The 24,609-nt window shown below is 38.3% G+C and overlaps 1 protein-coding gene across 6 annotated transcripts in view; it reads left to right on the forward strand.

Annotated features, from left to right (window-relative positions):
- The window catches only part of CFAP54 (cilia and flagella associated protein 54), a 208,781-nt gene that overhangs the window by 15,851 nt on the left and 168,321 nt on the right, over nucleotides 1-24,609 (forward strand). For all 6 annotated transcript variants that reach the window (XM_032788533.2, XM_032788537.2, XM_032788538.2 and 3 more), the window contains exons 3-14: nucleotides 1,167-1,313; nucleotides 3,937-4,108; nucleotides 6,348-6,406; nucleotides 8,912-9,055; nucleotides 9,515-9,628; nucleotides 9,727-9,828; nucleotides 15,265-15,463; nucleotides 19,186-19,281; nucleotides 20,409-20,521; nucleotides 20,627-20,798; nucleotides 21,590-21,675; nucleotides 23,596-23,730. In XM_032788533.2, coding sequence (XP_032644424.2) covers nucleotides 1,167-1,313; nucleotides 3,937-4,108; nucleotides 6,348-6,406; nucleotides 8,912-9,055; nucleotides 9,515-9,628; nucleotides 9,727-9,828; nucleotides 15,265-15,463; nucleotides 19,186-19,281; nucleotides 20,409-20,521; nucleotides 20,627-20,798; nucleotides 21,590-21,675; nucleotides 23,596-23,730 — 1,539 coding nt within the window. The remainder of the gene's footprint in view (nucleotides 1-1,166; nucleotides 1,314-3,936; nucleotides 4,109-6,347; nucleotides 6,407-8,911; nucleotides 9,056-9,514; nucleotides 9,629-9,726; nucleotides 9,829-15,264; nucleotides 15,464-19,185; nucleotides 19,282-20,408; nucleotides 20,522-20,626; nucleotides 20,799-21,589; nucleotides 21,676-23,595; nucleotides 23,731-24,609) is intronic.

Consider the following 24,609-nt stretch of genomic DNA (forward strand, 5'->3'; position numbering starts at 1 on the left):
GCTCTTTTTTCATCTGCAGATTTAACTTCGTTTTGACGTACTATCCGGGCATCGAGAACAGCAAGCCCAATATACTCTCATAAGGGGGAATAACTAGGAGAAAGAGCTTGTAATTTTGCCAACACTTTAATACCTAGGGATTTGCTGTCCCTCATTTGATTCTCATTATCTATTGACCCATTTGCAGCAGTCAGGGTGACTCAGAATGCTGCCAGTGACCACCATCTAACTCCAAATTCCTGATCAAAGATGGGATCTTTTATTTTAAGGGCTGTATCTCTGGCCACCCATGGCTTTAAATACTTAAACTTTGTCATGATTCTCCTCTGGCTGGCTACTTTGGTGACTTTGAAACATGAGGACTAGTTTCTTAACATTTTTGGTGGCCGAAGATGCAGCCCTTCATCATAAGAACGTAAGAATGGCCATGCCAGGTCAGACCAATGGTCCCTCTAGGCAAGTATCCTGTCTTCCCACAGTGGCCAGTTCCAGATATTTCAGAGGGAATGTAGAGAACAGGGCAATTATCAAGTGATTTATCCACTATCATCCATCCCACAAACACCTTCTTTTCCTTTGCCTCCCCTCCCAGTTGCTGCCAACTTCCCATCCTAGACAAGCACCGATGCCTTCCCCTACCTTTATCATCTTCAAACCCTCATGCTATCCTTTTCCTCACAAATGCATGTTCTTGACTCTTTTCCATTGTCATCCACTGTGCTGCCACTAATCAACAAGTTCCAGTCTCTTAGAAGACACCTTGCTTCCAGGTGTCATCTATTCAGAAATTGCGTAGCATTCTTATTAACAGTTAGGCATCTGGAATGAGACCACTGCCCATAATGCTGACCAGTATTGTCTCATTGTTTTCTTATGCTCTTTCTGTCTATATTTGTCATGTTTCTGAATAAAAAAACCCCATGACTCATATTTGATTACCCCAAAGATTCTAATGCTTTCTGTGGATGACTTTATCATTGTAAACTACATTACAAAATGTTTTCCTGACTTTTCAGCATAGGCCTGGGTGAGTCTACTTCACCTCCAGTTATTGTGCTACATTGCCTTTTGTTAAATGAGTGTAAAATAGTATAATACACATTTTATAATTTTGAACAGAAAAATAAAATGTGAAATCTATGAATAACATATTCTTCACATTCCAGGAATATAAGCTAGCACTTTTACAATGTTACGGACGGTATCTTCAGCAGTTCAGTTCAATAAACCTTGACGAGGTAATAGCAGATGTGAATCAATTTAAGTCCGTGTTTTTTCCAAATGGTTTTGGTGATAAAAGTGCTGCACTTACGGTAGGTATAAACAAGAAAGAGTTTTAACAAAATTGTTAATGATTTCAAAATAAGAGGCCTTTATTAAGCTTCATCAAATGTATATTAGACTGTTGCACTAACGAGAGGTAGATTTACTAATACCTGGAGCTCTTTAATCGTTCACATATCCAGAATAGGAAATAACACACGTCTGCAGAGCTCCCTGCCACAAGATATCATTGAGGTTAAAAAAGAATTCACAATTATATGAATGCTGAGAATATCCAGAGTTATATAATTAATGATTTTAAAAAAGTTTTGGAAGGAATATAACCCCTCATGCTTCAAGGCATAATCCAACCTCTAACTAATTGAGGTTAGGTAGACAATTTTCCTGTGGGCAGGTTACTCCATGACCAGGGTTTCTCCTCCAGAACAGCTGGTATAAACTACTGTCAAAGACAGGATATAGACCAAAGTTGATGACTGGTCGCTGATTGAATGTGTCAATTTTTGTGTTCCTACCTTATGTGAAAACAAGGCAGTCAACACAATTAGAACTTTGTACTGTAAATTGTGTAATTTCTGTGTAAAAATACTACACATAAGCTGCTTGATGACAAAGCAGCATCATACTGCTATCAATATATTCTTTTCTGGGTATTAAATAAAATAGACTGATAAATAGTTATACATGGTCATTAGTTTCATCTGTAAATGATGAAAATTTGTAGGAAAGCCAAATGACCTCAGGGAAGGTGTAAACATTCCTTTGTGTTATTGCTACAAGAGACCAAGGGCTTGTGATAGGTCCTTTGGTATGAGTAAGGCAGGGCAAGGTGAGAGGAAGGCATCACAAAAATAATGCATTCTGTCCCAGCAGCGCTTTATTGGGTATTTGGATTTCTCCCTGAGCTAGGATAACTGGGAAAGCACTTGTGATTATCAAGTACAGCTGACCTTAGTTAGGGGTAAAGCCTTAAAAAGGGCCTTAGATTTTTTGTTTTTCTGGGAAGAGATGGAATGAGGTGATTTGCTTAGAATCCAGGACAGGGAGCTCTGGAAATATGAAAGCCACTATTTGTTTTGGTATTTAAAGACTGTTCAGCCTCAAGAAGGGAATGTGGTCAGAGGTTTCATTAGTCTGTTTTATTTTGCTTTTTCAAGATAATTTTTAAAATAAGTCTAAAGTTCCAGAAATGGTTTCCTTTACTTAACTTGCAATGTGTTGTTTGTCCATCATCATGGACCTTGGAAATGCCACAGGATCTAATTTCAAAATGGAAGGTGCCTAAATTAGAATGCTTATGTCATGGTACAATTCCCCACTCTGAACCTTAGCATCCAAAAGATGGGGTACCAGCATGAATTCCTCTAAGCTCAATTACCAGCTTAGTACTTGTAGTGCTGCCACCAACCAGGAATTCCAGTGCCTGGTACACTCTGGTTCCCCCAAAACCTTGCCCGGGGAACCCAAGACCCAGACCCTCTGGATCTTAACACAGGGAAAGAAAACCCTTTCCCCCACCATTGCCTCTCCCAGGCTTCCCCTCCCTGCTTACCACTGGAAAGATTACTGTGATTCAAACTCCTTGAATCACAAACAGAGAGGAAATTTACCTTCCTCCCTCCCTTCTCTTCCCTCTCAGATCTTCCCTGAGAGAGAAAGTAATCCTAACACAGAGAGAAATTAACCTTCTCTCCCCTTCCCTCCTTCTCCCCACCAATTCCCCGGTAATCCAGACCGCGTCCCCTGGGGTCTCACACCAGAATAAAAAAAAAAAACAATCAGGTCTTAAACAAGAAAAGCTTTAATTAAAGCGAGAAAACAGTAAAAATTATCTTTGTAATTTAAAATGGAATAGGTACAGGGTCTTTCAGCTGTAGACACTGGGAAACCCTCCCAGCCTAAGTATACAAGTAAAATTAAAATCTTTCAGCAAAATACAATTTGAACTCCTTCCAGCCAAATGCACTTTGCAAATAAAGAAAACAAACGTAAGTCTAACTTGCCTTATCTACCTAGTACTCAGTATTCTGAATTTATAAGAGCCTGTATCAGAGAGATTGGAGAGAAACCTGGTTGCATGTCTGGTCACTCTCAGAACCCAGAGAGAACAACAACCAAATTCTAACAGCACACACAGAAAACTTCCCTCCCACAAGATTTGAAAGTATCCTGTCCCCTGATTGGTCCTCTGGTCAGGTGACAGCCAGGCTTACTGAACATGTTAACCCTTTACAATCAAAAGAGATATAAAGTACTTCTGTGCTATTAACTCTTACTTATCTGTCAATGACAGCTTAGTCCATATAATATTGATGTATACAGAATTAGACCTTAGGCACTGATCTACTTTTGTCCCAAGTCCCAGTCCAGTGCCTTATTTGTCCTCCCTTCCTACCGTTCTGTCATGAAGGAGAATAGTGTATTAAACTTATTCGCTGCATGTGGATCTAATGGAAGCCATCTGCACAGCTTAATAACCCCTTCTCTATTCTCTAAGTCACTATGCCTGTAACTGTTATGGAATAACTCTGATATATGCTTTACTTTTGCATGTTTAATATTTTGTTGTGCTTTGCTAATGTGGAAACTGATAAATATAAATATTTTAAAAGACAGTATTTCTTATTTTACTTCTGTTCCCATACACTTTAGTTCCATGCTTTACAAGGAAGGAATATTTGCATTTACCAGATGTTATGCTTCAGTGATAGAAATCTCCAGAATCAAGAATCTCTGCAGATGTGTTTCAATATCTTGTCCTCCTTACGACTCATTATGCAGGTGGCTCTACCTCAGGAGCATTTGTGCTGGCTTATCTATAATGGTACGTTGCATATTTCATTTATATTTTTCTGTATGCCTTGTAAAGGAAATCTCATACATGTTCAGTAATGACAACAAAAAGACTGTGAGTGAAATTCTAGTTCCCTTTCAATCATAAGTATTTTTTCAATTATTAAATAATGATATTTTGAAATTCACAATGACTTTCAGTTTTCATTTTTCTACATGGTATTACATTTTTGTGTTGGACATCTGTAAAAGAAATAACTTATTCATAGACCACAGTTGAGCAATGTTTTGAGTGTACTCATATAATGAATTCTGACAGATCATAATGAAAGCATTTTTTAAATTAAATGCTGATATACGAACAAACTATGGAATTTTTTAGCTATAAAATGTATTTACAAATAGGGATTTTTTGTACAAAGAGGATTACATTTCTGAAGTGTAGGAAATAGGAAGTAAACTTATGATTCTTTGAAACATAAAAAATTTGTGTGCGCTTTTTTAAAAAATAATATTCTCCAGCATTGGATTTACGGTAATGATAAAAATTCCTTTTAAAAATGGAAACTATTTTAGATTAAGAATTTGATTCCATCTGTATCTGATTAATATTGTCCACCATGTAAGTGTGTTGTTCATAGTTGGCTTAATTTAGATCAGATGAACTGACTTGGGTATATAAAAAGAGACGTATCAAGAATTCTTAAAAGGTCATTCTGTTTTTTTTCTCCCACCCAAAAGCATGGATTATTATTTGATGTGACTAGTGTAAGTTATTGTAATATAATATTGCATATGAGAGAAAAGGCGCTTTTGAATTGGCGGTGAAGTGCTGGTATTTTCTTTCCTGTTTAGCGCTTTAATGGGGCTGGAGATTCCAACCACTCTTATCTGCTGAGACCACTCTTGGTCTCACATCTCCCTTTCAGCTCCCCCTTGACTGCCAAAGAAACACAATATAATAATTAAATTAAAATATACTAATTTTCCATTCTGGGATCCCATTAGCCAGTTCTGTGGACTAAATCCCTGTCTTGAGCATGGTTTTGCCCAGAATTAGCTCCTTCCAACTGGCTGAAATAAGGTTAGAGTAGAATCATAGAATCATAGACTTTAAGGTCAGAAGGGACCATTATGATCACCTAGTCTGACCTCCTGCATAATGCAGGCCACAGAATCTCACCCACCCACTCCTGTATCAAACCTGTGTCTGAGCCACTGAAGTCCTCAAATCATGGTTTAAAGACTTGAAGGTGCAGAGAACCTTCCGGCAAGTGATCCGTGCCCTGCGCTGCAGTGGAAGGCGAAACCCCCCCAGGGCATCTGCCAATCTGCCCTGGAGGAAAATTCCTTCCCAGCCCCAAATATGGCGATCAGCTAAACCCTGAGCATATGGGGAAGACTTACCAGCCAGACACCGAGGAAAGAATTCTCTGTAGTAACTCAGATCCCACCCCATCTAACATCCTATCAGAAGCCATTGGGCATATTTACCATTAGTAGTCAAAGACGAATTAATTGCCAACATTAGGCTATCCCACTCTGGCATTTCTCCTCCCAGGACTCTGCCTCTTCTTCTGGGTAGAACATCTTTCTGTAGCTCTCTCAGCAACAGGAGGTTTGTGGCTCACTACACATCCGAGGCATATACCAATACCCTATTAATGGATGCTGTGGGGTGGCTTGTTGATAAAATGTCCTTCTAGTTGTATTGATTGGTGTTTTGCTGCCTCTTTGCACTACAGGTGTCCTTTTCTACACAGAATACACACCCTGGAGTGTTTTATTGCTTGTCTAGCTTTTTGTGTACTCAGAACTTTGTTACACATGTTACACTTCCACGGTGGGATTTTCAAAAGTACTTTAGTGATTGAAGAGCACAAGTCCCATGAACTTTCCCATGAAAATTCTGTCTCTAATAGTCACATCCCTTGATTTGACCTGTGATATTAAATATTTCTGCTGGACATTTAAGACTTCAGTAATATATAATTTTTATGAGGCTGTTTTTCTACTTATTTTACAGTGGACATTAACATTACACAAGAATTTGAATGGCTTCAACTTCTCTAATTAAAAAATAATTACGTGAGAAGTTTTTAATTTTTAAAACTATATTTTCAGTTGTTTTTCACCTTGAAATAAGAGACTTATTAACAATCCAAATACTAACAACAATATTTCAGTTAACTAGCATAACAGATCTGAAGCAGAAATGTTGGACTCATATCGATTTTTGTATAGATATTAATTTATTTTTATTCTTCTAGGTACAATTTATATATACACCATATGCAGACGTTTGATGAGCCTAGGTCAATCTGCTAAGGTATGGCAAGATAAACTGGAAGGTTTTTTATATTTGGTATTTCTAATATATTGTACAGCTATTAAGAATTCTTTTAGCTTTACAGCAAACAGAATTTTACTGAAAAGAAGGAAATGCGTTTGTATTTTGTTATGTTGGGTAAATCTTATCTGACCAACTCCACTCTCCCTGGCAGTAGTAACACTGACCATCCTGGACAGCGGGGTAAAAGAGTTTGGTGTCCAGAGAGGCTTGTGTAGAAGGGCAGGAGAACATGAGTTTCCCCCAGCCTTCAGGGACCTCTGTGGCATTCAGCTGTAAGCATATATCCCCGCAGTACCAGGCTGCTGGTCTTTGGGATTAGTCAGGCCTCTGTTGAGTGTTGCAGTAAGAGTCATCCAAGCCCCTTGAAGTTGTATTTAGTTCATTTTTAATTTAATAAACTATTTATTTCAAAAGCGAAGCACACTTTAACTGCATAACATTTTAATGATTTATCACCCCAATTCTTGGCCCCTAATATCTCGACACAAGGTAGTGATTCCAAAGTAGTCAATTATCAGAAAAGGGTGGCACAAGATTCTTATACTGTCTTTGTGAGGAAGGCAGACGGTAGAGCTTAGGTTCTCAAGTCCTTAATTAGATATCCCTGATGGAGCCTCATTCACCCTGCATGTTTTGGGCCAGATCTTCAACTGGTATATATCATTATTGCTCCATTGAAGTCTGTTACATTGATTTACACCAGCTGAGAATGTGGCCTTTTGACTTCATTTTGATAAAAAATCTTTTAAAAATATCCATCATATAATACTGCTTACTTGTAAATTTGAATAAAAGAATGCTTTAGACAAATGTTTGTATCCACATGTGACAAATACTACACTGTAACTCTGTCATCACTATAAATGCTTAAGTAAAGTAATGACTCTTAATGGCAAGCTGTTGTTAACTGAGATTAGGATAATTTATTATACGTCGTTATAGTTTCACTATTTAAAATAGAGTATAAATCAGCAAGCTGAGACATATTGGGCTGTTTGTTTATATGAATGGAATTATCCTTTTACTGGTTTCTGTTAGAGCTGTAGTGACACCCTGTGGCTGGTTTTTTTTCAATCATGAAAGTTTCTTTCATGAGTATCTCAGCTGGTATGCCCTGGACTTTATTTTTTTCACTTATCTAGATTTGAATTGGATTTCAATTTTTCACCAGTAAACAGACACTGGACATCCTAGATCCAATATTTTTTGTTCTTGACAGATGGTTATTTTAAAAAAAAATAACGGGAGTACTTGTGGCACCTTAGAGACTAACAAATTTATTTGAGCATAAGCTTTCATGGGCTACAGTCCACTTCATCGGACGTGAAAGCTTACGCTCAAATAAATTTGTTAGTCTCTAAGGTGCCACAAGTACTCCTGTTATTTTTGCAGTTACAGACTAACATGGCTGCTACTCTGAAACCTATGGTTATTTCAAGAGCAAGTGTATCCCTGTCAGGGACTGGAGAGTTTCAAAGGAAATTTTCCATTTTAACATCTTAGCACTGAAACTGGAAGTGACTTGGTATCTTTTTTTCTGTATGCCAGTGTAGCTCATATTACACATGTAATGTGCGTCATGGTTTCTGGAGGAAGCACTGTCAGCTACATTCAGGACATGTATTTTCAGTTCAGTAATTTACAGAAGGCCTGAGTTTGTAAATTGACTTCATTTGGAAATGAGGGTGCTCAGCATCCCATAGAGCATCAGGCCCAAAGATAGTAAGAGAGGAAAATGCTGTTCAGTAGGGTGAAGTGTTGTGATTCTGCAGAAATGAAGCTAGACCTGTCTTTTTAGCAAGGCTAATGATATCAAGAGGTCTTTGCTGTGAAGAGTAGGTTTGGAGAAGAGGATGAATTTCCCCAGACTGAAGGCCTCAACCTTCTACACCCATTGAGGACAGTGAAAGTAGAGTGTGTTCAGCACGTCATATGAAGTGCTCAATGCTTTGCAGAATCAGAGCCTAAAGGGCTTGATCTTGCATCTTTCAAGTGAATAGGAGTTTTTCAATTGACTTGAATGAGAGCAGGATCAAGCCCCAGATGAGGAAACAATTCAGTAGTGAACTGGGATTGTTTTGATATCTCAGGTCATAAAATGTCAGGTGAAGATGAAGAGAGAAAAGATGAGTGATGTAATATCTTTTATTGGATTAACTTCTGTTGCTGAAAGAGACAAGCTTTTGAACTATGTAGAATTCTTCTTCAGGTCTACAGATGAAAATGAACACAATTCTAGGTGGAAAAATTCGTAAATGACTGAAAATAAAATGAATGAAATATTAACTCTCTTTCTGTGATTTCTTGTTCTAATTTGCTCCGTTATGTAAGTCCATGTTTTTATGTGTATCTTTGAGCAATAGGAAATGCATGTCAATGCTTAATAATTTTTCTCAGCCAACTGTTTCAAGTTTATACTGTTAATATATTTTGAGCAGTTCTTTATAATGTTTTGTTTATAATTGGTTTTTCCCATCACAGGTACTGGAATACCTATTGTGGGCCAGCATATGTATGGAATCATCAGTCCCACTTTTAGCTGTACACTATTTGACATGGAGAACCACCCTTTACACTGCAGTTTGTTATTGTTATTATGATTGCCAAGCCAGCATCCATGGAGAGGTAGCCTTATGTATCACTCTTATAATTTTATTTGTAACAATAAAAGGCAAGCTGCATATTTATTTAAATATTACATTTTATTATTATATTTGCTTTTTATCTGGATTCAGAAATGTAGTTAGGCTACTACAGTATGTGTCTCTGTATAAATTGAACTAATCAATTCAAATTAAAGCACAGTAATACATTTTTAATATGTGCATAAACATTCTAAGTGTTCAGGGCTCAACTGTGGCCAGCCCCTCAGCGGTTGCACAAAAGGAGCGAGAGCAAGGAGTTTCTCTCCCCTTGCATCTGTTGTACGGGAGCTGGCTATGATTCCAGTTTTTATTGTTCTCTGAACACAAGGATTAGGAGGTGGTGTGGCTATTATACTCTTCCTCTCATAGCAAGCAGAGCACAGACCCATAATATCAAGATAGATAAATCAACTCTTTATCCAATTTTTATGCTATATAGGTATTCGCTCGCCGTGGTCTGAGTAAAATTGATGAACTAAAGCAATTGGAAAGCATGAGTTCTTCACCACAAAATTCAGAAACAAAAAAAGTTTTTAGAGAGGCCACTATAAAGGTATAAACATGTCACAATTTATAAAAGTTACAATACATACAACAGAACAAGCAGAATACGGAACACAGTTTTTAATCACATGCTTCTCTTTGAGTCAGATGGCAGTAATGGTTTTCAAGAGAGCAGTATATGAATCCAGAAGAAAGCCCAAAGGATTTTTTCGACCAAAATTAAGGGTTAATCTAAAGGAAGCACAAAATGTAAGTTTAGAATTTTGTGTAAATCTTTTTTTCTTTTTGATCTGTTTATTATTTATTTTTAGTAATGGTATGACATAGCTTTGCCTAGCACACATCTTATGTGGGCATACAGCATTATCTGCAAACAGAATGATTTGTTTTCCCTTTCCAGCTTTATAAATAACATATTAACTTTACCATTAAGACTCGGAACCAACTTAAGGGAATAATTTTAATAGGCAATATGGTCTACATTAGATCATTCAGGGTTTTTCTTCTTTAGTGGCTGTGTGTTGTTTGTGCAGGATAAATGTTCTTGGCTGTACACTGCAAATAGCCACAACTCTACATTATTTAAAGATAAAATAATTTTAAAAAATCTTGTTCAAATTCATCCCTGGTGTATGGCCCCTTGAATTTTCCCTACTGTGTTTAATTACATTAAAGATTCAGGGCCAGGTTCAACAAATTTTTGGTGGATTTTTGTGTTGCAGTACTCATCTCAAACCTTGAAAGATATATTTTTCAGAGATTCCTCACTCCGTCTTAAGATTCTTTGACCTATGTAAATGAGTGCAACGCACAAAATAGCCTTTGATGGAAATAACTATTTTCCCCAACTCACATTCTACTGCCAACAATCTTAGCTGCCACAGCCAAGTGTTCTATTGGGAGAGGCCTTATAAATTAGTATAGAGAAACATTTCATAATATTAAATATTTTTGCATACTTGCTTTCTTTGGACAACATCCAGACCTACTTTATTAGCTTTAATAGCTGCATTTATTTTTATGCTATTATGTATATTCATAATAGTTCCCCCATATACCTCAGAGAGTATCACTCTTCCTTCTGAGTCAGGTTTAAAGTCATTGGGTTCAAGACCTTTCCTAGAGACAAGATTCATACATTCATAGATTCTAAGACCAGAAGGGATCCTGTGATCATCAAGTCTGACCCCCTGCATAACACAGGCTGTAGAACTTCCACTAACGCTGGTGCAGGGAGGTGTGATTTACAGTTCCTGGAGCTAGAGAAGCCCTTTACAGCCGAGGGGTGATTCACCCCAAGAAAGGCAGATAGTAATTCTACTTTTTCCCTTATGGTTTCATCGGGAGTTGAGGCAACTTTAATTCTTGCTAGGGCTACATAGCCTCTTTGCCAAATGGGGGAGAGGCTCTAACCAGCACACTCTCCAGCTACTGTCTCTTGCTGGTCAGTACTTTCCACTTATTGGTCTGCACTGGCACCACACAACCCTCACCCCGGTAGGAAGAAGGTTGCAGTCACGTTGTATCATTGAGCCTCCGCTGCTGGACGGCTTTATGCTGTGGACCTGTGTTAGAGTGTTTGGTGGGGTAAACCTGAGGTTAATCTGGTCCTATGATTTCCATGCTTACTCATTACAAATATAGCAGTACCAAGAGGCGTAGATAAGTGCTGCACCGTCATCCTCTGGGTGAGATCAGAGACAAGTGGTCTTTTCTGTCTATGCTGAGAGGCCATCAAGGCAGAAGTTAGAAATCCTCTTGCATAACTCCCATTTCTGTCTCATCATTTATTCTGTCACTATGTGAATTGATGATGAGCTTTATTTACTTGCACAATCATTATCTAACTGATATATTCATAAAGTACTTTTGAGATAGCCTGAGAATGAAAGCATTATATTTGGTAAACCCCAGTCATATTCAAAATCAGAAGAATGTAATTTTTGCTGGAAAATAATATGCTATAAAATATTAATATCATTTGTACATACTATGTTATTGTTTTTTTACTAATAGAAAAAAGTCTGAGTATTAATCATTATTGGTGAAAAACAGGTGTATAAATAAGTTCCATCAGAGATAACATTATGAATTCATGAATTTCTCAACTGATATTGCTTATAGTTAAGGTTATGATTATGTCACGGAGGTCAAAGGGTCACGGATTGCGTGACTTCCTTTGACCTCTGTGACATTTTCTGCCCGGGGCTGGAGCTCCCTGCCCTCACAGCTCCGAGCCCCTACTCTGGTGGGGGGAACCCTGCAACTGTCCAGCCCAGGGGAGCCATGGAGGAACCCCCACAGCTGCCCAGCTGCAGGGGACCCTCCCCCCTGCAACTATCCAGACATGGTTGGCAGTAGGGGTCTTCCTGAAGCTGCCCAGCCGTGACAGGAGGACCCTGCAGCTGTCCAGCGGCATCGGTGTCCACTGCATAGCTCCCAGACACCTTGGAGGGAAGGAGACCTCACAGCAGTCAACCCTTGTGGGTAGGGGGACCCCAGCGCTCCCACTTCCCAGAGCAGTAGGGACCCAGGAGTCCCAGCAAGAGTGGGTGCTGAACCCACCTCCCCATTTTTTCAGGGATATTTTTAGTGAAAGTCAGAGACAGGTCACAGGCCTCTGTGAATTTTTGTTTATTGCCAGTGACCTTTCCATGACTTTTTTTTTCCCCAAAAAATATCCATGACAAAAACTTAGCCTTACTGTAGTTAATAGCAAAGCTATAACATCATCATCCTGCCACATTTCAGATGTGACCTGACTGCCCTGATCAAACTTTGTATGATACATTGGTATAAAAGAGTATCAAAGGCTTCAGTATCAGGTCATATGTGATTACAGTCATGTATACACCTCTGCCTCGATATAACGCTGTCCTCGGGAGCCAAAAAATCTTACCTCGTTATAGGTGAAACTGCATTATATTGAACTTGATTTGATCCGCAGGAGTGTGCAGCCCCGCCCCCCCGGAGTGCTGCTTTACTGTGTTATATCTGAATTCATGTTATATCAGGTGGCGTTATAATGGGGTAGAGGTGTACTTTCATGTTAAACTTCTGAGTATATAGCACAATCCAGTTGATCTAAACCTCACTTATCTGAAACTTCGGGTTGTATAAAACCAGGTCATGCTACAATTTTTTTTTTCAGGAGGGTGTGATTTGCATGTGTAAAGACTACCAGATTTCTCAAAGATTTGGCTCAGTAAAACTTAGCTGGTTTTAGGTGATGTCCTTCAGCAGGACTTGGGGAAGCAGGTGTACAGTTCTAATGTGGATGTTGTTTCTGCAGACTTTGAAGTCTATGGTAGGGGTCAGGAGATAATTCAGTTTATAATGTAATTCCCAAAGATTTCACATAACGCTGTATCAGTTTCTGACTTTACTTAATGCCTGGTTTTTGAAGTGACTGATTGTTAAGAATTAATTTCTTAATAATTGTTTTAAAATGTGATATTTTTGTCCACTACTTGCCATGCCTGTTTTCTTGGCCTTAGCAAACAGAGGTATTGAATTTCATGTTGTTTGTTTTTACATGCTTTTATAGTTTGATTTTTTTTTCAATGTTGTGAACCTAAATGTGATATCAGTGCCAAAAATATTTCTGCACATTTTGTAGATTTACTAATGTTCAAATAAATGGGAAAAATCTATAGGACTATATTTGCCTGCACTGGTTCACTTTTAAAGCCATTTTTGTGACATTTTAATATTATAAAACATGTGCAGTGCAGTATTCATAGTATGAGAAGAGAGAGCTTGTATTCATAGTGTGATAAGACTTCGTTCATGGCAAACTGGGGTGTAAATCTACCCTGCACTAGTGTGCCATGCACTCAGTGTCCGTGTGAACCCTGCTGCCATGAACTAAAAGTTTTCTAGTGCCCTTTGATTTATCCAGCTTTGAAACAGCCATAGATCAGAGTGCACTAGGGAACTTTTAATGCGCAGCAGCAGGGTCCACATGGACACTTAAGTGCACGACAGGCTTTTGCAGGTAGTTTTATACCTCAGCTTGCGTGAATGAAACATTTGTGTAGAAAAGCCAGAATGTAGGAATATTTAGACTGGAATGCCTGATAAGAGTTTGATCCTGCAAGGTGCTGAGTGATTTGGTCCTGATCGAGCCAAGTATGTAAGTACTTGCTTAACTTTTAGTATGTGTGTAGTTTCATGTACTTTTGCCTCTGAATTTAATTTGGAAAATGAAAATAGACTGGCTCATTTTCAGTAATTTTCATTTTCTCCTTCACCCCTACAATGCTTAATTGGATTGCAAACACCACAGGGAACTGTTTACAGCTAAAACAGTATTGCTATCACTGCTGTGTATAGTTACCTTCCTCACCTCAGGCATTTATTTATTTAAATAAAACCTGTGTTTTGTGCATAAACTGTCAAGGGCTATACATGGGGGTAGGGTTCTGTTGCACAGAGCCAATTGCAGGTTTGGGACTGTAATTATTTCCCCCATGTTGTGGAAAGAAAGATTGGGGATATAATAACTTAGCAACAAATGTTGGGTTTTTAAAATCCAGTATAGTGTACTTGGGAAATTTTAAACCTGCATGTATAATTATAAGGAATTGTTTAAAAATATTTCTTGTCTTTGGTTTGGAATGAGGTTGCCAGGAAAATGTGGATTTACCCTCCTCCCTATAGAAATGGTTGCTGTTTCTTTTGAAAAGATAAGTAGCTACCTCTAAAGAGGTGGCCTGTTTGAAAAGATGGGTGTATAATTTATTTTACAATAAAAATACAATCCATCAGCTTATGAATAGCTGAAATGCTGCCAGATATGGCACAAATTATTCCCTTTTTATTGGGTATATGTCTTAGCTTACTTGAATTAAAGTGCCTTATTTGAAAATTAAATAAAGGATGAGGCTCCACCAATGCAGGAAGGAAATTCCCCAATATTAGAATGGTTAGATGGTCCTGGAAACCTCACTGAAAGCTTTTTATTTGATAAAATGTCAAATAAATTATTGTTAACTGGAGTCATGATGAGATAGAGCAGTTGACCATTAAATACTAGGTCTCCGCTTCAGTGCTCCATACCTGGTAATGATTTTGACAAGGAAAGAACAGTCATGTAAACAAAGCAACATGAGATCAGTTCTATTATTTTATTTTATAGATTTATCATTGCTTAGCAGCCAAACATAGTGCATATGGTTTTGTGTGTGTTGTCTTACGTTTTACATTATGTTGGTTGGAAAATGTACAGACCAAAGGAGCAACCTAATGGACTGTAGCTTTAGTCCTGTGGGGTGCTGATCACCGTCAATACTCACTGACTTTCTGTGAAGTGCTGAGAGTCCTCAGCGCCCAATGATCAAGCGCACGTGATTACAGGACAAGATCTGGATAGCTTTGAACTATATGGGCTTAACATATTTTTTTCTTTTCACAATTTTCATTGTGTTGTTTTCTAACTAGAATGGTGTGCAGCAGTATATGTGGTTATTGTGAAATTCATGCCTTCCTTAGGTACCTTACAAATTTGGCCTGATACTTTGCTATACATTTGGATCACAGAATTCACAACCACAATGTATACTGCAGTGTTATTTCTTGTACTTGCACTCACTTTTCACAGAGAACTGTTTTGAAAAAACTGTTGCTTTATTGTAACACATTTGAAATATTACAAAACCTTACAAAGATTTATCTCTTGTTTAGTTGCCATGGCCTCGTACTGTTACAGAACGGCTGCTGACAGAGATGTTTGATGGCACTGCAGCCCATTTCCTTGCCATCCTAGAAGCTCTCTCTGATAGTAATAGACAAGCGTTGCGCCCTGCCCCACCTGTTCCTGATGAAACTGAGATTCGTGATGTGGTTTCAGAGCTTTTTTTTGCAGGCATGGATATCCTGGCAGGTAATGGCATAAAAATGAAAATACACTGGTAAAAGAACCTCAATGTTTCTTATGTCCATAAAAGAAAAAACTCACCTGCAGAAGTATGTGTTTGTTATAACCATAGCACTGATAAAATCAAACTTAATTTTTTTTTTAATTTTGCCTTTACAATATTTGATGTAAGTAAGTTTAAACTTTTGGCCAGATTTAGCTCTCAGTTTTACCAGTGTATATCTGGAGTAACTCCTTGTGCTTCACAGAAAGTCTGCACCTTTTCTGAATAGGTCACCATGGAAGGGGTCTTTGTGATGACTCAGGGTAGGATCTGCTTGATATATGCTTATTTGTATCTAGTCATTCCAGCACAGGGGATATGGAGAGCGACTGTGGTCACTATTTTAGCACGTGGGCTGGAATGCTGGCTTCCAATGGGCTGTGATGGAGTCCTATAGCCAGCCTGTATGTTGTGATGGTGGATTCCGTCCCCTGACATCCACTTCATTCCCTGAACAAAGTACATTTAATCAAGCTTTGTGTGGGGAGGAGTGAATTTCACCCTGAATGAATATGTTTTATTGCTGGTAAAACCATTTAAATAGCCTCTGTTTAAAAAACATGCACAAATCTACTAATCATGTAATTAAAATCACAGCTGATGGCTGGACATTTCTCTTGGGATGTGCTGACAAGTCTCTTTTGTGCAAACTTCATGTGACAGTAGGTCTTTGACAGCCAAATGCTTAGTTGCTCATTATTATGTGTATGCCTAGAATGTTTCAAATTATTAACCAAAGGTCTCTATTTCTTAGATTTGCCCTGGCACTGCTTAAAGCATTTTTAATCTCATATGTTTGGGTATATAGAGCAGGTAATTTTCTGTCCTAAGGCACACCCATGCATCCCCACTAACTTTAATTTCAGTTGCATGAGTGTAATTTTGGAGAGATTCTGTCTAATCCAGTTTATTTACCACATAAAATAGTTGTTCAGAAGGATACTTCAGGAGCCAAATTTTGCACTGATTTTCACCCCAGGCCTCTCCATTTAAGTCAGTAGAGTTCTATGGAGGTGTAAATAAGGACAGAATTAAAACCATGGAGTGGAAGATGTTTTGGTAATAAAATTTATGTATAAAGTAAATACATTTAATAATTGTATTTTGCTTCCAAGATCATTATGACTAGAGCTGGTCAGAAGTTTTCTAACAAAACTTTTCTGTCAGAAAATGCTGATAATCAAAATAAAAATATTGTGTGGGAATGTGTTGGCTTTATTGAATCTTCCAACAGAAACCAGGCAGGCTTCCTGACAGCTTGTCTGCCGGTATTGTGGGCTGCCACAGAGCTGGGATCTCGGAAGCTCTGGAAGCCCCGGTTTGAGCCAGAGTTGTCAGGGCTTCCTAGCTTCTGGGTAGTTAAATCCTAGTGAGGAAAATAAAAGGGAGCATAAACTCTGGCAAAGGAAGTGTAAAAATATAATTAGGAAGGCCAAAAAAGAATGTGAAGAACAGCTAGCCAAAGACTCAAAAGTAATAGCAATTTTTTTTTTAAATACATCAGAAGCAGGAAGCCTGCTTAACAACAGTGGGGCCACTGGATGATCAAGATACTAAAGGAGCACTCAAGAGCGATAAAGCCATTGCAGAGAAACTAAATACATTGGCTGCATCGGTCTTCATGGCTGAGGTTTTGAAGGAGATTCCCCAATCTGAGCCATTCTTTTTAGGTGACAAATATGAGGAACCAGCTGTCCCAGACTGAGATATCATTAGATGAGGTTTTGGAACAAATCGATAAACTAAACATTAATATGTCACCAGGACCAGATGGTATTCACCTAAGAGTTCTGAAGGAACTCAAATGTGAAATTGCAGAACAACTAACTGTGGTTTGTAGCTTATCATTTAAATCAGCTTCTGTACCAAATGTCTGGAGGATAGCTAATGTGACACCAATTTTTAAAAAGGGTTCCACAGATGATCCTGGCAATTACAGGCCAGTAAGCCTGACCCCAGTACCAGGCAAACTGGTTGAAACTATAGTAAAAAAACAGAATTGTCAGACACATAGATGAACATAACTTGTTGGGGAAGAGTCAACGTGGTTTTTGTAAAGGGAAATCATGCTTCACCAATCTACTAGAATTATTTGAGGGGGTCAACAAGGGGGATCCAGTGGATATAGTGTACTTAGATTTTCAGAAACCCTTTGGCAGAGTCCCTCACCAAAGGCTTTTAAGCAGAGTAATCTGTCATGGGATAAGAGGGAAGGTCCTGTCATGGATTTATATCTGGTTTAAAGATAGGAAACAAAGGGAAGGAATAAATGGTCAGTTTTCAGAATGGAGAGAGTGGTGTCCCACAAGGGTTTGTACTGGGACTGGTACTATTCAACATATTCATAAATGATCTGGAAAAAGGGGTAAACATTGAGGTGGCAAAATTTGCAGATGATATAAAACTACTCAAGATAGTGAAGTCCCAAGCAGACCTCAAAGAGCTACAGAGGGATCTCTCACTCTCAAAACTGGGTGATTGGGCAACAAAATGGCAGAAATTCAATGTTGATTAAATGCAAAGTAATGCACATTGGAAAATGTAATCCTAACTATACAGATGAAATGATGGGGTCTAAATTAGCTGTTACCACTCAAGAGAGAGATCTTGGAGTCATTGCAGATAGTTCTCTGAAAACATCCACTCAATGTGCAGTGGCAGTCAAAAAAGCTAACAGAGTGTTGGGAATCATTAGGAAAGGGATAGAGAAGATAGAGGCAATATGATATTTTCTTTATAAATCCATGATATGCCCACATCTTGAATACTGCTTTCAGATGTGGTTGCCCCATCTCAAAAAAAGATATATTGGAATTGGAAAAGGTTCTGAAAGAAATGATTAGGGGTATGGAATGGATTCTGTATGAGGAGAGATTAGTAAGACTGGGACTTTTCAGCATGGAAAAGTGACGACTAAGGGGGGATATGATAGAGGTCTGTAAAATCATGAATGCTGTGGAGAAAGTAAATAAGGAAGCATTATTTAATGCTTCTCATAACACAAGAACTAGGGGTCACCAAATGAAATTAATAGGCAGCATGTTTGAAACAAACAAAAGGAAGTATTTTCTTCACACAATGCACAATCAAGCTGTGGAACTCTTTTTGCCAGAGGATGTTGTGAAGGTCAAGACTATAGCAGAGTTCAAAATAGAACTATATAAATTCATGGAGGATAGGTTCATCAATGGCTATTAGTCATAATAGGCAGGGCTGGTGTCCCTAGCCTCTGTTTGCCAGAAACTGGGAATTGGTGACAGGGGATGGATCACTTGATGATTACCTGTTCTGTTCATTCTCTCTGGGGCACCTGGCATTGGCCACTGTCGGAAGACAGGATACTGGGCTAGATGGAACTTTCGGCTCACCCAGTATGAATGATCTTAAGTTCTTATGTAGTCCAGAAAGTGGGCTCCCTGAGCTCTGGGCAGCTTGGGGAGACTCATTAATTTGTTGAGAAAAAGTCAAAACAAAACTTTTTTTTGATTTTTCATAACAAAAATTTTGGACTCCCTTTGTTCCATGTAAATTTTGATGTTGCGAGTTTTCATTATGATGGTTTTTTTTAATTTTAAAATTTCCTGCACAACAGAAATTCTGGTTTCTGAGCAGTTCTGATTATGACTAAATAAAATATAACATCAAACAAATTGTATGATTATCTGATGAGTTACTTTTGTTATAGGTGGCGGCAGCTTTGCTAGTACACAAGGAAGTTATTGTGCTGAGTTTTCTGGCGTAATAAGTGCATCATCGACACTTCTGCAGCTTATATTAACAGGTAAATTAGTTTGGATTTTCAAAGCATTTTGAATCTAGTCATGCAAACTCTCAGCATGCAAACTCTCAGCGTGCCGAACTCCAATGGTAGTTCTATGCCTACAGAGTTTGCAAGATCCTACCTTCTATTAGTATTCACGCAATCAGAACTAATACTTAAATATTGTTTCCATTTTAATTACAAAGCTATTACAAGCTTTACTGAAGTAGCAAGTTGTAAACATACAGGTGTCATAATAAAATGCTACTACTCTGAACATACATAGCACAGTTGATCCAGAGATCTTCAAGTGCTTTACAAATATCAGAGGCTAACTTCTGATGTTATAATTGTGAAATGTGCTTAGAGAGGCGAGAGGGGTGGACGTGGCTGAGCAAAGGGTCCTTGAGTAATTGTTTCCATGCAGAGCGGGATGACATGGCATTGAAGCAGTGCTTAGTGCTCATTCAAAAAGATACCTGCTGCCAAACATTAATCTAACCCTCTTCCCAGCACCTTCAACCAAAGGAATACCCTTTGGAGCTCACTCACTAGAACATTGCCTTGGGGCTGTGGAACACTGCCAAATGTACTACCTGGGGCCCTTGCCTACGGTAGAAAGGAGCGGGAGACTCCCTATTCTGTCCTGCACCTATCTGAATTAACTTGAAAGGGTAGGGAGAAGAGTCTCCCCAGTGTGTATATGTATATTTGCAGATATAGCAATGAGAACTATTCAGCCATCTTTGCACAAGTTTTTCACATTCCTAAAAGTAATAATTGGAGGGAGGGACATATGTGGGGACTGTGGTCGCAACCATTCTGAGGTTATTTCTGGAGGCATGTAGAATTAGGTCCATGACTTCATCAAAAAGACTCATTAATGCAGCAGCAACGTGGACTTTTGGAATTAACATGACCTTGCAGGTATGTCAGTCCATTCTTATAAACACTGAAAAATATCCAGCCATATAATACAAAAAGTCTATTTTGTGGAGTTATTGAGAAATCTCTCAAGATTGTTCAATGTTTGCAGAATTATTGTGTGGAATTTTAGCTTTGTATTACACAGATGCTAAAAATAGCTTTAATTTTACTGAATGTTATATTTTTAAAAATAATTGTATTTTTATTTGCCATTGTTGTAGGGAAAAATGGTGTTTCTGGAGAAGCTGCTATGAAGTTCATAAAGTTAGCTTTCAGCTATGAAGAGTGGGATGTATTTGATTCTACTATTGGACTGATTGCTAATTTTCTTCAGGTAATCCAAATTTACTGTATGGTATGCATGAGGGTATTAAAACAGACTTAGGTTCATAAATTATTAAGGCAAATTTCCATTACTTATTTCTGTTTAAACTGTTAGAATCAAGATGATCCAATATGGAAGAAAGCAGAAATGGAACTCAGGCTTATTATTGCGATGCAGCCTCTAGTATCTACAAGAAGATCTAAACATGGCCTCTTTGTCCAGGAAAATATTTTCAAGGAAGCCATGATATCTCGCAGTTCTGGAAGAAGAACAATAGCACTTCATGGTGTGTTGTAGACAGTTACAGCTTTGAGTTGAAATAATTATATTTCAAATGTAATTTTTTCAGCAAGAAGTTTTATTTGTTGTGAAGAAGTTCTTTAAAATACAGTATACAGTTTTCTGCCACTGTAACTAACAGTTGAGAAATTATGACCTCCTGAACTGTGTCTTATTTACTTTCGCTTGTCAAAACATGACTTAATGACTTTCCAATAAATGGGAAGTCTGTTCTTACTTCTGTTTTCTTACTTCTGTTTTCACACAGTTTTCCAGAAAAAAAAAATGAGCCTGGGATGGAACAGACTTGTATGATTTTATTTTGTACTTTTTTATGGTTCATATAACTGAGATTCCTTTTTATTTTAAAAAAAAAAGAACTTGTTAAAGTGTGCTGTCATTTAAATCTGTATTCTGTCACCCACAAAATTATGTGCATTTTGAAAACATTTCCATGTACCAAAATGGTAATGTTCATTCTTCACAGAAGTGGGGAATGTGTAAAATGGGGAATGTGCTTCTCCTTCATATTTACTATTTCCTGAACCATATTGCAGCTGGTGCAGGTTGGAGTAGCTGCATTGAAATTAGGCTGACCAGACAGCAAGTACGAAAAATCGAGACAGAGGGGGGGGGTAATAGGAGCCTATATAAGAAAAAGACCCAAAAATCGGGACTGTCTCTATAAAATCGGGACATCTGGTCACCCTAATTGAAATCATCATGTTTTTATGAAATTTGTATGAGGAAATAATATCTTAATTTTACTTTTTCCTCCTTTATCAATTGTGACTGTAGAAGGATCCCTGAAGCCTGGAGACCCTTCTGATGATCTTGTCACTTTGGCAACCACAGTGTTTTCCTGCGTATGTACATCTAAGCAGGTATAAAAGAATTATGCACATTTCTTCTATGCAGTACTTGCTATTGTATCTGTCAAATGACTAGGACTTGGGCAGTCTTGCCTAGTGATTGGAGCAGGAGTCAGGCCCAGTGATCAGAGTAGGAGTCATGCCTAGCAGTTAGAACAGGAGTTGAGGTAGCCAGGAGTCAGAATCCAGAGTCAGAGCTGGAGTCAAAGGCCAGGTGCCAGACCCAAGAGTCAGAGCTGAAGTCAGAGAGTCAGGAATCAGAGTCAAGGGTCAGAACTGGGTTATCTGGCGAGAGCAAAGGCAGGAGCAGAAGCTAATAGAGGTGTTAGGAAGTGCTTTGAACAGCCTCTGAACTGCTGCAGGGCCTCAGACACTCCTCCAACCAATCAGTTGGCACAGCCAATCAGGCAGCCTACTATAGGTCAGCTGCACTCATTAGGTTTCCTGGAAACTGGCTCTGCAGTAGGCTCTGATCCTTGACAGTACCATTATATGTAATTCAAGGTCAGGGGAAGTTATGCATGGTTGACAAGCTTTACAGATTACAACAAAAATGAAATTAATGAATGCATAAGAAATGTGATTGATTGCAATTTATTTTATTTGTTTTAATTTACTTTTTATTATGATTGGTCCTGTGTAATTAAACTAGTTTCATAAAATTGTTAAAGCCATTTTCAAAAACTACCGGGCTAACTGCAGCTTTCTGATAATCAACGAAGGAGACCAAATTCCTTTTTGCTGTGTTGCACGCAGGGAAGCAAGTATGTTCAAATATAGTGGAATGTATCTAGAGCCTCAGGGGGTATAGGCTAAAACTCCAGTTAGCACAACTTGTCAGCTGCTTACATGACCACTCTGTAGTGTAGATGCAGGTTAAAACCACTTGAGTGCTGCTAGTTCTTCACTGCCTTCCCACAATTCCTCCTGTGTGCCCAGAAAGGATAGAAACGTTCTCCTCCAATTCACTGGGAAAGAATTCATAGACTGATTGAGCTTACTGCAATGCTAAGACTCCTGGAGTACAACTCCAGAAGTGTTAGGATCACACACAAGTGAGTGCAACACCACCATTGCAGTTCAAGTGTTATTTCTCAGTGTGGCTGCTCTCATTCAATGTAAGCTAACTTGAGAGAAGTAACTCCATTGTAGGTAACTTTATTTAACACTGCAATGAAGACATACCCATGTTTTATTTATATATTAACAGATTTTTTAAACAGCAGTTAACTTAGTTTTTAACACTTTTACAAATATGGGTGCAACCAGATAAAATGTATTTCCAGATGTTAAAATGCATCATTACTAGGAGATAATATTCTTTTAAACAACTCTTAATTAAGATGTGTTCACTGGCATATTTCCCTAGTCTCCATAAGGCCATAATGATAGCACATAATGTTTGTGGCAAACTGGGAGCTTATACTGTACTGCAGCAATTCTAAGCAGAAAAGGAGAAAAGACACTTTCAACTTAAAAATCACATTTACATTTTTTACTTACTGTTGCTCAAGCAACTCCTAAGGTTAATATAACTAGTGACCCATATTATTTTTCATGTTTTTCCAGTTCATTTACTTGTTGCAGCACTTTTCATGTAGCACATTTGCTGTTTCCCTGTGTAGTTAATTACTCTACCCTTTTCTTTATGTGAATCTTTCACATAGCAACAAGAGAAAAGAAATTAATAAAAAATGATTATATTCCACACCCCTCCCCCCAAAATTGGCAGGTGGGGACAGGGGACAGATTATATACCTGAAGCAACTTTTAACTCTTCTTAAAAAAAATATTGGCTAGATTTCATGTTAATGGCATCCCTTATAAGAACACTAAATGTGGCAAAGTATAAATTGGCTACTCTCTGTACTAAAAACTAATTTGTCTGCACCTGTTTATGCAGCTATGGTAACATCTTTTTTTTTCCCCCAGACTCTCCAACCAGATAAAGAAATACTTGTTGATATAGTAATGTTTCTGTGGCAGAAGTGCAAAGTGGGAGTTCAGCGGATCCAAATGAGTGGAAGTGCCTGCTTAAAATATATCTACAAATTCAAAGCTTACAAAGTACTCCTTTTTTCTTATTCTATTTCCATTCACATGAATGCATCCTCTGATGGCTAACCCAAGTTAAAATTTAGGTGTCAAATTGCAGAAGTAATTCCAAACTGGTACATATATATTGTAAAGTATAAAAAAATGCACTGATTTTAATGACAGTGTTTTTCATTTCTCCACTATTTTCTTCACATGTATACATATATTCTTAGTAATGTAATTATTGGGATGAGAACAACCCTCCTTCACTCCCACCTGAAAGCGCCTTGGAAAAAAAAAGAGAGACAAGGCACACAACAGATCTCTGTTCCATTTCTTTGTGAAGTCCAGTCTGTTATTGGGGGATAATCAGATAAAATTAAAATAACAGATTGTTCAAGGTGGTTGGGTACACAGTGTTAGGGGGAACACTTCCCATACAAATATTCTTGTTATTGTTGAAAGGAAGAAACATATGCTTCAAGAAAATCCCCCAAATACTGTGGGGTGAGGTTTTGTGATGTGCTTCTGCACAAAAATAACAATGTCTACACTCCCCCCCCCCCGCCAAAAAAAACCCCAACCTCGCAGCAGTGAGTCTCCGAGCCTGGGTCAGCTGACTTAGGCTTGCACTATAGGGCTAAAAATAGCAGTGTAGATGTTTCTGCTTGGACTGGAGCTTGCATTCTAAGACAAACCCATCTTGCTGATTTCCTGAGCCCTGGCTTCAGCCTGAGCAGGATTGTCTACACTGCTATTTTTAGCCCCATAGCGCAAGCCTAAGTCAGCTGACCCAGGCTCGGAGACTTGCAGCTGTGGGTTTATTGTTTTTTTGCAGAGTAGATGTACTCTCTTGGTGCAGCAGAGAACTTGTAGCTCAGGAGAAAGGAGATTGTGGAAAGGTGGGAG

This window comes from Chelonoidis abingdonii, chromosome 1, assembly GCF_003597395.2.
Source record: "Chelonoidis abingdonii isolate Lonesome George chromosome 1, CheloAbing_2.0, whole genome shotgun sequence".
NCBI lineage: Eukaryota > Metazoa > Chordata > Testudines > Testudinidae > Chelonoidis > Chelonoidis abingdonii.